The sequence below is a fragment of the Cebus imitator genome, unplaced genomic scaffold (assembly GCF_001604975.1).
Source record: "Cebus imitator isolate Cc_AM_T3 unplaced genomic scaffold, Cebus_imitator-1.0 Scaffold16, whole genome shotgun sequence".
Taxonomy (NCBI): domain Eukaryota; kingdom Metazoa; phylum Chordata; class Mammalia; order Primates; family Cebidae; genus Cebus; species Cebus imitator.
The window spans coordinates 11,631,037-11,646,290 of NW_016107331.1; the positions used below are offsets into that span (position 1 = coordinate 11,631,037).

Below are 15,254 nucleotides of genomic sequence, written 5' to 3' on the forward strand. Positions count from 1 at the left end.
CATAATTCTAGGCTTTCACCACTTTTTTTTCAATCGCAATAAATCACATTCAAAGTAGACCTGACACTGGACTGTATTTTAGCATCCAGGAGAGCCCTACATCAGCTGTTGACAAAGTACTGCATTTTAAGTTCCCTGCAGACCTTTAGACTCCAATGAGAATTTGCTCACATTCTTCTCTTTACCCCTGGAAAATAAACTGTAGGTCAATACTGATTTACTTCTCTGCCTGCAGATCCAGTATGTCACCTGCACAGATCTTTCCAAATTATGCTTGCATCCTTCACATATCAGTAAAGAAGGTCAGGATAAATCCATGTCAGAAGGTAGTAGGAAGGTCAGGGTAAATCCATGTCAGAAGGAAGCCTCCACTATGGTTATATTTACTGTGCGTACCATTACCTCTAAAGTATAAGCTATTTAAGTTTCTTTCTAAAGCCAAGGTTTAAAAATTGTGGGTCACACAGTACATTGGTGAGTCCCACTGCCAACATTTTACATGGAATGGGATAGGATGGGATGGAGAGAATAGAGTGCATAGAATAGAATAGATCAAAGTGTGCATATATTAACTTGGGTTTCATAGAAATTTTCTTTCAAGGTTGTGTAATTCACATGTAAAATGCATTTCTTACTGTGGTTTGTGGTCAGAGTTTAAAAGTCAGTATTGTGCAGTAAATCTGACTCCTCGATGGCCCTGGAATTGACTTATGTTTTTGGAAATCTTAGATAAGGTAGGTTGTTTCTGAGAAGCATTCAATGCTTCTATCACACTTTTCTCCCTCCCTCTCTTTTTCCCTCCAATTAAGAAACAACCCCACCGAAATGTCTCTATGGGAATGTTACTCATAGGCAGCTTTGTTTACAAGTCACAAACTCAAATTTTTATCAAGCCCCTGCAGCCCAAAAGCAATTCTTTCCCTGCTGTGACATCCACATTTCTCTCTGCACCTTCCCCACTCTTTAAATAAAGAGTGAAGGAGATAGTGGAGGTACAATTTCTTCTCAATTTTACTTTCAACTGTAGCATATCATCTTAGCCAGCCCCATAAGAACTTTTTAAAATTCATTTAACTAGAATCAGAAATTGTCTTTTTTAATTCATTAAACTAGTACTTGAGAATTATTTCAATGCTTTTGTGAGCTCACATTCTAGGAGAGTATTAAACAACAAACAATATGTGAATTATGTTAGGATTCTCCATAGAAACAGAACCAACAAGAGATCACCTGCAGACTGGAGACTAAAGAAGACTGCTGGTGTATTTTAAAGGCCTGAGAGCCAGAGGCGAATGGTGTAAATTTCAGTTTGAGTTTGAAGGCCTGAAAAACAGGAATGCTAAAGGCAGAAGAAGATTCATGTTCCAGCTCAAGCAGTCAAGCAGAAGAAAGGTGAAGCCGACCCTTCCTCCACCTTTTTGGTTCTATGGAAGCCCTCAAGGTGTTGGGTGATGGCCACTCACATCAGGAAGGGCCATCTGCTTACCCAGCCTTGAGTTCAGGAGTTTGAGACCAGCCTGGCCAACCTGTTAAATTCATGGAAATAATACTTTTCACTAAAAACTAAGGAGATGTGATGTAATCTCAATGGAATTCTACTAACTCCCACGAGTAGACTTTCTTAAGATAGTAGCACTAATTGACATATCTACTTGCTGGTTTGTTGTTGTTGTTTGTTTTGGTTTCTTTGCCTTTCCACAAGTAATTTCTTTCACTAAAACCTTTTCAGACTACTTTGGTTTTCACATTAGAGACTCCTTGTTCATTTAAGTATGTAAATTAAGTACCGTGATGGTTTGATTTTCTTTTTCTCCTTACGGTGGAACTTCATCTTGACATAGCCTGACTTAGTTGGCATAGTCTTTTTGCTTTTTTCTTATTTGTAGTAAAATATACATAACAAAATTTAGCATCTTAAACCATTTTAAGTGTACACTTTATTTCATGTAGGTACCCTGACACTGTTATGCAACCATCAACACTCTCCGTGTTTCCAGAACTTTTTCATCACTCCAAACAGAAACTCTATATCCATTAAACAGTAACTCACTATTCCCCACTCCTTCCAGCCCTGGTAACCTCTATTCTACTTTCTGCCTCTGAATTTGCTGATTCCAGGCACCTCATGTAAATGGAATTATTATTTGTCCTTTTGTGTCTGGCTTGTTTCATATTACATTTTCAAGGGTCATCCATGTTATAGCATATGTTATAATTTCATTCCATTTTAAGCTTGAGTATCTCAGTCTGTTCAGGTTATTACAAAATGCCCTAGACCAGACCAGCTAGCTTATAAACAGGAGAAATGTATTTCTTACAGTTCTGGAGGTAGAGAAATCCAATATCAAGGTGCCAGCAGATTCAGTGTCTGGCGAGGGCTCAGCTTTCTGGTCCATAGATGGTGCCTTCTTGGTGTGTCCTCACGTGGAAGGGGCAGGGCAGAGCCCTGGGGCCTCTTTTGTAGGTGCACTAATCCCATTCATGAGGGCTCTACTCTTATGACCTAATCATCCCCCAGTAGTCCAACCTTCTAATGCTATCAATGGTGAATGGGTTTCAGCATACAAAGTTTGGGGGGGACATAAACATTCAGAATATGGCACTGAGTCATATCACATTATATGCAAATACTATATTTTGTTTATTCATCTGTTTATGGACATTTGAGTTGTTTCCACCTTTAGGCTATTGTGATACTGCCATGAACATTGGTGTGCAAATATCTGCCGGGGTACCTGTGCCTTCACTTTTTTTGAATAGATACCTACAAGTGGAATTGTTGGATCATATGGTAACTCTATGTTTAACATTTTGAGGTTCCACCAAACTGTTTTCCACAGTACTTGTGCCATTTTACATCTCTATCAGTAATGCACAAGGGTTTCAACTGCTAAATATCCTCACCAACACTATTTCCTGTTTTTCTTATAATATTAATCCTAGCAGGTATGAAGTGGTACCACGGGGGTTTTGATCTTCATTTCCCTGATGACTGGTGATCCTGAGCATCTTTTCATGTGCTTATTGGCCATTTATATATCTTCTCTAAAGAAATGTCCTTTGTACATTTTTCAGATGGATTGAATGGGTATTTTGTTATTAAGTTGTAGGAGTTCTTTATTTATCCTACATAGCACAGTCTTTTATATAGATACTTATTTCTTGGGTGCAACACTGTGTTTTTAGGGCCTCCTTTTATTGAGAACATTGAAATGATTCTGTTTTATCTTCACTAATTCACTCCTAAACATCAGTTATTTCCATGTTACCAATTATAAATGCCTTATTTGGTAAATACTGAATTATAGAAAGCAGAGAAGCTATTAGTAGTTCATCAAATGTGAAATGACAGCTTAGGAAATATAAAAACAAAGTGATTTTCAATTGAATGGAGCACTGTTTTTCAGTTTGCCAAATGGAATTTACAGTCACTGTTAAACAACAACATGCCCCGCAACCAGCTTTCATCCCATCACCCCCTCCCAATACCTATCCTCTTTTGACTCAGGCCCCAAAGAGGATTAAAGGTCCCCCCGTTCAGAGGTAGATTAACCGTACAACTGATGAAGCTTAAGTTTCAGGTCCTTTTACCAGCCTTGGCCTCTTCCAAGATCCTGTACCTAATTATGACTTTGTAATTTTTGTTTTTTAAATAAGCCTCCCTAAAATCAGCTTCAGGCCGACAAAATCCGTATGTGCCTCTGGATATATTTCTTCTACCTAAAATCATAATTTTAATCATCGTTGTACTGCTGGAAAGCAAGCCTGGGATCTCTTGTTAAGTACACTAAGTTATTTATGACTAGCTTTTTTCCTCACAGAGTTTCTAGTCTGGGGTGCCAAACTACCATGCTTTTCCACAGAATTCCAGGAAAATATAAGCCATAGATATTCCTTGTGAGCCCCAGTATGCTCCCTTAGCTTCCCCACTCAGCTCTGTCAGCACACACCACTTGCTTTGCTCTAAGCACTCAGAGGAACATGCAGGCCAGACTTTGAAAATTGGTTCCTAGTTGTTGATACAAAATGTGTATGTCCCTTTGTAATCCGCACAGAGCCATAAATAGAATTTTGTTCTTATACAGTGGAAGAAAAGAATGCAGTGTCCAGACTTGATACCTAATCTTTGAAAATTTTGTGAGCACAGCTTAGGCAGTTTTCTAAATATTAGGGTATATTGTCAGAAGTAAAATTGAGCCTTCTGGCCCTTTATCAATTTTATTACTTCATTAAATAAAAATGAATTTTTCTAAAAATTAAATGTTAGTATATATTTTCCTGTCCTGCTGCAAAGCATTAGTGACTAAAATGAATAAAATTTTATAATGAATAAAAGAAATTATTCATCTATGTAAATCTTCTTCTATCAGTCTTACTTTCCCTGTGCAGATATAATAATTTTACAATTTGTATATGTTGTGAGGAAAGGTATATCTGAGAAAGATATCAGCATGGTCCCCTTCTAAAGCCTTCTTTCTCTCAAAAAAAAAAGTGTTCAGGTTCCTTCCTTCTCCTCCCCACTTCCCCTCTCTCCTTGTTCTTTCTTTTTCCTCCCTTTCCCAAACAATTCCCTGTACAGCCACTAGTTGGTACAGAGCAAGGTGTGCATCCACAGGAAGGGGCCCAAGCCTGGGTGTCAGAAGCCACTGGTTGTGAGGAGGGAATCCATGTGAGGGGTGCAGTGCTGCCCAGCAGGAATTGTGGGACGCTGAGTGGGTTTGGAAGGCCACCTGAGCGAGGAAATGGATGACAGCAATAGGAGATTGGTTACATGCAGGGGAGTGGATCGAATCAATAGATATATTAGGAATAATGAGAAATAGTGGGCTATGGTGCCTCACGCCTGTAATCTCGGCACTTTGGGGAGCTGAGGGAGGCAGATCACCGCAGTCCAGCAGTTCAAGAATAATGAGGAGGCGATCTCTTACCAACATGGAAGGGTTACAATATGGAAAGGGAGAAAACTAGAATTAACCCTGTGATGTTGGGTTGGAATTCAAAGCATTGAAATGAACTAATTAATTTCATTATATATAGAGATAGTAAAATAGATGTAAATGTGTTTGTATGTGCATATGCACGTGTATCCTCTCACTTTATCCACTGAGAGAGCTTAGGAGCAGCAACAGCAGTGACGATACCTAGCCCCAGATCACAATTTCTAAATACCATTCTCCCTTAAAAGATACCAGGACTTGGGTAGGGAACATTTGAAACATCTTGGGCCAAAAAGCAAACAACTGCTAGTAGAATGATGAAGATATAAACAAAGGCACAGAAACCATCTTGAAAGGGCTCCCACTAGGGAAAACTTGGCATGAAAATAAACGACGACAGTGTCCGGGTACAGTGGCTTATTCCTGTAATCGCACCACTTTGGGAGGCCAAGGCGGGCGGACCGCTTGATACCAGAAGTTCAAGACCAGCCTGGGCAACATGGCAAAACCCCATCTATACGCAAAATAGAAAAATTAAGTGGGCTTGGTGGCATGTGACTGTAGTTTCAGCCACTCGGGAGGCTTAGAGGTGGGAGTATGGCTTGAGCCCACAAGGTCAAGCCTCCAGTGAGCTGTGATACCACCACCACACTCCAACCTGGGCAATGGAGAAATAACTTGTATGATCCTATGCAAAAAGGAAAAGAAAAGGAAAAAGAAAAGAGAAGGAAAACAAAGAAGGAAGGAAGGAAAGAAGGAGAAAGGAAGAAAAGAGGGAGGAAGGAAGGGAAATGGAAAGAATAATAGATAATAACATGCCAAATAAGTGGGAATCTGTAAGTCTTTGTTAGAAAGTAAATAAGTGGATAAATCAAACATTTGGTAAGGAAAAAGCTATTTACATAGTTTCAAAGAAATGCCACATATAACACTTCTTAATTACAAAGAGGAAAATGCTGACTTTGTAGTGAAGAATTTGTGCAGCTACCATTTTAATCAAGTGACCGAAATGAACAGCTTTGGTAATGGGACAGATTGAGTTCTTGTACCACCCGATAGAATGCTGTAAGGTGAACCCAGTATCCCTTCTGTTATTTCTACCAGTTTATAATGTAGATCAAATCATGAGAAAATGTCAAATAAACTCAAATTTAAGAACATTCTGCAAGAAAAACTGGCCGGTAATACCAAAAGTGTCAGGGTTGTGAAAGTCAAGGACACACAGAAGAACCATTTGAGATTAAAAGGGTCTACAGAGACATGTCAGCTATACAAGGCTGGCTCTCTGGCTCTCTGCTAAAAAGGAAATTACTGGTATAATAAAATGGAATCTGAGAATGATAGTACCATATCAATCTTAATTTCCTGATTTGATGGTATCATGTTTATGTAGGAAAATGTCTTTGTAGAAAATAAACATTATTCAGAGGGTAATGGGGATCAAGTTGAAAATTTTCAAATGATTCAGGGGAAAAAAAACTTTGTCGTTGTTCTCTACTTGCAACTCTTCTGTAAGTTTGAGATTGTTTCCAAATAAATATAAAAATTGCTAAAGTTCTAAGCACCTGTTTAAATTTTCATAGTGCATGAGGATTTTAGGTGTGAACTGATGATAGTGGATAAAGAAAGGATTTGAGGTCCGTCATGAAAGTTGTTAGTGGTGTGGTCCATCCTGATTGTCTTTCAACAACTTGAAAATGTGATTGTTTGTGTCTGCAAAGATCTGATTCGCTTTCTAAATCTTAAATAACTTGTCATTTAAATATTAAAATCACCTCTATATGGTTATTATTCTAAGACCCAGAGAGCAAGGAAAATTCAAAATAGACAAATGGAAAGGATAATAAAGTCCCTTGGCCCTGAGAAAATCTGTTCTGAAACTTTTGAAACAAACTGCCTGAGAACATGTGTGGGATAAGCTCAGTTGGTCATTATGAGTCACTTCATCTTTGCTCTTAACCTTACCAATAAATTTTGGTTTCTTCTCAGTCAGATAAAGGACATGAGTACAGATTCTTCCAACACACACACACACACACACACACACACACACACACATACACACACACACACACAAAATGTTATATAATTTCTGTTCTTAAGTGCCTGGTTGGGATATGCTAATTTTGGGAGCACACTACTGCCTGCCATTTTCTGGTGGAACACTCTTTTAAGGAGATTTCTACAACTCCATTGTTGCTTGTGGTACTTTCTGAACAGTCCAGCAGGTGGTAGTCTAGGAGAGGAACAGTTCTCATCCTTCCCCATCCATCCCTGGGCCTACCAGCAGCCCCATTTGCAAAACAGAAAGAATATGGACTCAGCAATGTGCTTTCTCTCCTCTGGCACAAGAATGGGATTTCCAAGGTTGTTCTCTCAAAATGGGCACTTAGAGTACCACAGAAAGAAGCCAAAAATAACTTTGTGTATACATGTGACTGTGCAGTATTCTGAAGCTCAAAAATTCTTTTTTTTTTTAATTTCTAGAAATTCCGCTGATTTTATATCTCTTTGCTCTGATTTCTGTGACATGGCTTTGGGGAGGACTACACATGGCCTACAGACACTTCTGGATGTTGGTTCTCTTTGTCATTTTCAACAGTCTGCAGGTAAGCCTTACAGTTTGGTTAGTGATAACATACATTTATCTTACTGTACACACGGTGTAGAGTTTCAATATTAAAGATTCAAGCACCCACACACAGGTGAATTTGTGTATACAATAACATCATACAGAGTTGTAAAATAAAATAATAGGAGTCTAAATCTTTAACATTTGAAATATGACTGGGATTCTAACTTGCCCAGTATACAATTAGGGAAGACAAAATATTTACTGTTCTTCATTTTGACAACATCCAAGTAACTACACAAACATATTTCTTTTTCAGTGGGATTGATGTTTTTCAACTATTAATTTTGCAGATGGCAGCCATGTAAGATCAATGCACATAATTGGATTGTGTCTGGGTCTAGAAATTAGAGCAATTGAGGAGTGAAATAGTGATGTTCAAGCAGTCCCCTCTTAAGTGTGATGCTTAGTGAAATGAGAGTGTTTGGTTCACTAAAACATGACTGACATCCCTTAAGTCCCCAGTGCTCAGCTTAAATTAGTTTTGTAAGCATGCTTGGATAACTAGAAATTATATAACTGCAGCAAAAATGAAAGCTGACATTTTTAGTACTTTTGTGAAATGGAAAAATGTTTCACCCTGATATTAACATATGGAGCAAATGAACACATTTTTCTTGTTTTCCAAAGTGAAAAGGTCTGCCCTAGACTAAAATAATTTCTTAAATTTACTAAAATTATTTGTAAATAGTCCTTCTTTTTGGCTACCATCTTGAAAGGATCCTGTGTGGCAAACACACACACATATGCACACTTTCAGAATTGTAGCATACAATTGAAATGTCACTCCAAGAATTTTCTAGGTTTGCACCTGAGCAGACAAATTCTTTAGTTAGATCATAGCTTACATGATGGTACCTAATAAAGGCATATTATCCACTTAGGAAGGGAAAAATACAAAATAACTAAAAGTTTGGAACCAAGTTGGTACAAGTTTCTACATAGACATCTGTCTATGGTTATAGTTACAGGTAAGCGCTTACTATTGCCAGATGGAACAGAGACAGCCCCGCCTCTCTGGGATCTAATGATTCAAAAAGTAAACAACTAGCTCTAAAAATCAAGTATGGCAGGTGCCATGTAAACAGAGCATTTCAAGAATCAGTAGGGGCCTGTTGACCATCAGGGCAGAGCCATCAGGGCAGAGGCTTGGTTTTGGTCACCTTTGGATCCCTAGGGCCTGGTGGAACTAGGAGCAAGGTCCAAACCAACATCCTGCCTGTGTGCTTTGCTTACCAGACACACAGTGTTATACAAAGGATTGTTTTAGATTTTTAAATATTTGCTGCAAACTTTTAAAATTGAGAATTTTTACATTAAGAACCTGAATCATTGGCTTTTTTTTTTGAAGGCAGTATTTGCATGGCAGCAATTTCCAAGCTCTGAGCAAACCTGATATACTTAATTCATTCATTTTACCTGACCCTGAGATTATGACACATTTAATGCTTATTAAATAATAAATGAGTGTATGGTTAGAGATGGGAATTTCAGGCAGAGAAAACTGTTAGCCAAGGCTGCAAGAAGGAATAATCTCACCTAGATTAAGCAAAGGGTTGAGAAGGGAAAAGAAAGGTCTTGCAATTAGAAAAGAAGTGGTGGGAGAGGAGACAGAAAGGGTAGATTGGTTTAAATGGCCCCTTTCCATGCTCAGGATTCTGAACTCCAGTCTTTAAGCAAGGGGAAGCCGTCAAAGTTGCGTTTTTTCTTGGTTTTGTTCTAATATTTTTTAACTTTGTCAGTTAATTTTTTTTTCAATTTGAATTGGAGGACATGCTTGTACTGGAAGGATAACTGGAAATGTTTAGGAGAGGATATTGAAAAAAAAGAGCAGCTCTGAGTAGGTAGGCTATTGTCATATTTCAGACTATAGATGTTCTGGCAGTGTGCCTGGGAATAAAACCAAGTTGGTACAAGTTTAGAACCAAGTTGGGACAAGTAGCTGACAGGTTTGAGAGTTGTTATAGAGATAAACACTTTTCATTTTATTGTTTAATTGACATGTAATAATTGTATATTTATGGGTATATAGTGATGTATTGATACATATAAGATGTAGTGATCAGATCAAAAGAATTAGTATATCTATCATCTCAAACGTTTATCATTACTTTGTGTTGGGAATATTCAATACCCTCCTTCTAGTGCTTTGAAACTATAAAGTATTGTTAACTGTAGTCATCCTGTAGTGCTATAGAACACAAGAACTTATTTCTTCTATCTAGCTGTAATTTTATATCTTTTGACAAATCTCTCTATCCCCTTTCCCCCTAACCTTCCCAGCCTCTAGTACATTCTGTTCTACTTTTTACTTCTATGAGATCAACATTTTTAGCTTCCACGCATGAGTGAGAACATGCAATGTCTAACTTTCTGTTCTTGGCTTATTTCTCTTACCATAATGTCCTCTAGTTCCATCTATGTTGCTATAAGTGATACTGGGTTGGTGCAAAAGTGACTGTGATTTTTGTCATTAAAAGTAATGGCAAAAACCACAGTTACATTTGCACCAACCTTATCATCTATATATACGTGTGTGTGTGTGTGATATATATATGTGTACATATATATACATATATAAATATGTGTATTATATATATGTGATATATGTATAATATATAATGTATTATATATGAGTGTATATATAATATACATATATAATACATTATATGTATTATATATTATATATGATATATATTATACATTATATGTATTATGTATATATATACATATACATAATATATGTATGTATATATATACATTATATACATAATAATGTATATAATGTATATATTATATATATTACATTATACATTCTATGTATTATACATTTTATATATATAATATATACACATATATATTATACATGTATAATGTATTATATATGTGCATATATAATACACATATATATAAATATGTATATTATATATACACATATATATAAAACACACACACACACACATATATGATATATATATATATGTATATATATATATATATTTTTTTTTTGAGACAGAATCTCACTCTATCACCCAGGCTGGAATGCAGTGGCACAATCTCAGCTCACTGCAACCTCCACCTCAAGCTCAAGCAATCCTTCCACCTCAGCCTCCTGAGTAGCTGGGACTACAGACACATGCCACTATGGCTGGCTAATTTTTTTTTTTTTTTCCAGAGACAGGGTTTCACCATGTTGCTCAGGCTGGTCTTGAACTCCTGAACTCAAGCAATCCACTCACCTTGGGCTCCCAAAGTACTGGGATTATAGGTGTGAGCCACTGCACCTGGCCATCATTCTTTTTTATGGCTGAATAGTATTCCATTGTGTGTGTTTACCACATTTTCCTTATCCATTCATTGGTTGTTAGATACCTCGGTTGATTCTACATCTTGGCTATTGCAAATAGTGCTGCAACAAACATGGGTGTGCAGATGTCTCTTCAATACACTGATTTTTCTTTCCTTTAGATAAATGCTTGGTGGTGGCATGGCTGAATCATATGTAGTTCTGTGGGCAATTTTTAAAGGAACCTCCATACTGTTCTCCATTGTGGTTATACTAGTTTATATTCCCACCAGCAGTGTAGAAGAGTTCTGTTCTTTCTGCATAATCACCAGCATTTATTTTTTGTCTTTTTGATGATAGCCATCCTAGCTGGGGTGAGATGATGCCTCACTGTGGCTTTGATTTGCACTTCCCTGATGATTAGTGATGCTGAGCATTTTTTCATATATTGGTTGGCCATTTGTATAACTGTTCAGATCATTTGCCTATGTTTTTTTCAGATTGGTTTTTGCTGTTGAAATGTTTGAGTTCCTTGTATGTTCTGCATATTATCTGTCAGATGAATAGTTTACAGATATTTTCTCTCATCCTTTAGGTTGTCTTTTTTACTTTGTTAATTATTTCCTGCTGTGCAGAGGCTTTTTAGTTTGACATAATCCTATTTGTTTCTAAAATAAGCATTTTATAAAAGCTTCAGAACGTTGGTCTGGGAAAAGATTTTATAAATAAGAATCTTTAGATTCTTATAAATTTATAAATAGATTCTTATTTAATATCCTTTTATATTTATAAGCCTTTTATTTATATTTAATAGTCTTTGAAACCTTTCATTTATATTTAATATCCTTTTATATTTATAAACCTTTTATAAATAAGAATCTTTTATAAAATTATAAAATGAAGCATTTCACTGTGTTTTCTTTCAGTAATCTTATAGTTTTGGGTCTTATATCTAGGACTTTGATCCATTTTAAGTTGGTTTTTGTATAGGGTGAGGTTGGGGGTCTAGATTTATTCTTTTGCATGTGTACGTCCAGGTTTCCTAGCAAACTTTATTGAAGAGGCTGTCCTTTCCCCAATTAATGTTCTAGCTGCATTCTGTCAAAAATCAGGCTGTAGATAATGTGGATTAATTTTGTGCTTCTCTGTTCTGTTCCATTGGTCCATGTGTCTTTGTTTATGCCAATACCATGCTGTTTTGCTTACTATAGCTTTGTAATATATTTCAAATTCTGATAGTACAATGCCTTCAGCCTTGTTCTTTTGCTCAGAATTGTTTTAGTTATTTGAGGTCTGTTGTGTGTCCATGCAAATTTTAGGATTTTTTTACTATTTCTGTGAAGAATGTCATTGGCATTTAATAGGGATTGTATTGACTCTGTAGATTGCTTTGGCTAGTACAGTTGTTTTAACAATATTAATTCTTCTGGTCCATGAGGAATATGAGATAAATATTAATGAAATTTGTTTAACCAATTAAATATAGGAATGTAAAGTCTGAGAAAGGAGCATCACTTAGAAATTCCTGTCATGAATGAATGGCTGGGCCCTGAATACCTTTAGTCCAAATTATGGATCACATAAAGAGCACGGTCTAGGGACTAAGCAATGATGTTGGTGAAATTTAGGAGACATTGCTAAATACTGTATGCCAACATTTTAGTAACTGGGTACAGAGATAGGGCTAATGAAAGAAATTGTTAATGAGTGATCAGAGAGCTAGGAAGAGAACCTGGATAGGGTTTGCAGTTGTGGGTGGAAAAGAAAGCTCAAGAGGATGCAATGCCTAACTCTGGCTAGTGTAACAGAGAAGTTAAATAGCATGAGAACTGAGGAGCAATGTGGCCTACAGCAGTGGTTCCCAAACCATTATGTGCAGCAGAAGTCCATGGGGGGCTTGTTAAACACAGATTTAGGCCCCACACCCAGAGTTTCTGATCTAGTAGGTCTGGGCAGAATCTGATCATTTGCATTTCTAATAAGTTTCCAGGTGGTGCTGATTCGGCTGGTCTAGGAACTACAGTTTGAGAAAATGAAGTGAAATAGAGACTGCAAAGAGAGAAAGAAATAGCTTAGGAGGGAAGGTCGGTTGGTTCAAAGGAGATTTTTTGGTTTTGTTTTATTGTGACAAGAACCAACAAAGGAAAAATTGACAACTGGAAGAAAGATTTATTGTCATGGCAAGATCACGGATGAGGCAGGTAGAACAGAAGAGAGAGGGCTTCTCTGAGGGAGGAGTAGCAATTTTTTTTTCTCTCTGAGACTGGGGAAAGAAGGAATGATTGGTGAACACGAAAAACTGCTACTCTGGAGCTGAAAATGCAGAATGTTGGCATTTGCGTGTAATGCACTCTCTTTTCTCCTAAAGGCAAGAGGCCAAGTTATTTGTTGAAAAAAAAAATGGATTCAAAGCATAACATAAAAATTTTTAAAGGTATGGAGCAGTTTCTAGAAAGAAAGTAAATAAACTATGTTGAAAGATCATCAAGAAATGGATTGCTTAGAGAGAAATCTGTGGGATTAAATGGAGATTAGACAACTTAAATCTGTAATTGAGCCAGTCAGCAGTAATTAAATAAATGTAAGCCTTAAGATTATAATGGTAGCCTGGGTAACCTATGAAACCACATACACAGGAAAAGTTTACTGAGGCTCTTATGGAAATGTAAATAAAGGAGGACTGTTGAACATAACGGTATATGCCACTGGTACATATAAGAAAAAAATTTGGTCTCTTTCTTTGAAGAACTTATTAGAAGCTAAGAATAAGTAAAAACTAAAAATATTTCAAACTCATGTTTAATGAGCTTAATGAAAACCAGGCATTACTAAACCAGCAATGCACCTGGCACACTGGCACATTCCCGGTACCAGTACTCACTGAATCAGTCCTAAAAGTAATGCCTACTAAGAAACACTTGGAAAATATCCTTTCTCTAGAGTTTATTTTGGTTCATTTAACTTATAAATCAGGTATTCAATTTGGCATTTCCATGGAATATAGCTATATATTATTAATAGTAAGATTTTTTAAGTGTGATCCATAAACACTTATATTTTTTTACCCCCTGAATGGCTTTTGTATTTCTCTGCTGACTTTTGTCAACACCTGTGACCATAAAAGCATATTATTTAGCTTATGTTTTCTTACTACATTTTGCTCAGAGATTACTGACTTACTTTTTATTCCAGATTATTATGATGTCATAGGTGCTCTAAAACTGATGATTGAAAAGGATATTTCTATAGTATTTTGATCTTTTTTAAGTTTTTTAAAAATTATTTATCAACACACATTCTAGAATCTGAGATCTCAAAATTTCTAGCCACCTCTGTCCTCTCTCTACAGTCTTTTTTTTCCTTTGAAAAAAAAGTCTTTCTGTGTCTCCCAAGCTGGAGGGCAGTGATGTGATCATAGCTCACTGCAGCCTTGAACTCCTGGCTCAAGCAATCCTCCTGCCTCATCCTCCTTAGTAGCTGAACTACAGGCACACACCACCATGCCTGGCTATTTATTTATTTATTTAATTTTTGTAGAGACAAGGTCTCACTATGTTGTCCAGGCTGCTCTTGAACTTCTGGCCTCAAGTGATCCTCCTACCTCAGCCTCCCAAACTGCTGGGGATCACTTAAAATATTATCTAAAATATTTACCTGAAATTTATCACTTCCTAAAATTTCAAAGTTGAACTACCAAACTTATAATAAATTTGTACATTTAGGAAAATGCATATGAAGTATTTTGCAAAGCATAATGGATACAAATGCAAAAGTAAGGTCTAAAAATTCATCATTCTAAACATTTACTATTAAATTTTATTGTTTAATAATCTTCCTTGAACATGAGGAGTTCGTCTTCCCAAGAACTGAACTTTTACTCAAATTATTATTGGTCTATCCTTATTATCTACATTTTCTTGATAGTTTAAAAAATTAAACTGTTGGATATCAAAGGTGAGCAGAACATAGAGAATGATGGTGAAAATGCCCTTTCAGGTTTATTCAATCAGAATTTATTCCTAATTCCAGTAGCTACTATATAACATGTCAGCATGATTATGGTAGTTGTGTTTTTGCCACTTCCCCATAATGTGCTTGATGTGAGGTTAACAAATCCTGATTTTCATTGTGCTTTATTTTATGTTAAAAGAGGGGCTCTGACTTCATGAGAGAAGAAAAGTACTTCTAAAGTTACATGCCTAGTGAGCCCAGATTCCAAAGGCCTTGGGGTTCTATGTTTCCTTATGCTGCATGGGCTTTCCAAGTGCATTGATCACGGTGGCCGCCACAGTGCAAGACTCACCTGCCAGCTTTCCAGCCTCAGCAGGAAAGAGCTTATTCCTCGATAAGAAAATCCTATGGAGGACCAAATGGTACCATCCTGGGTCACATCTCATGC

General features: G+C 36.7%; 1 protein-coding gene across 4 annotated transcripts in view; it reads left to right on the forward strand.

Annotated features, from left to right (window-relative positions):
• The window catches only part of ADGRV1 (adhesion G protein-coupled receptor V1), a 564,714-nt gene that overhangs the window by 491,348 nt on the left and 58,112 nt on the right, over positions 1 to 15,254 (forward strand). For all 4 annotated transcript variants that reach the window (XM_037731465.1, XM_037731468.1, XM_017508574.2 and 1 more), the window contains one exon: positions 7,425 to 7,546. In XM_037731465.1, coding sequence (XP_037587393.1) covers positions 7,425 to 7,546 — 122 coding nt within the window. The remainder of the gene's footprint in view (positions 1 to 7,424; positions 7,547 to 15,254) is intronic.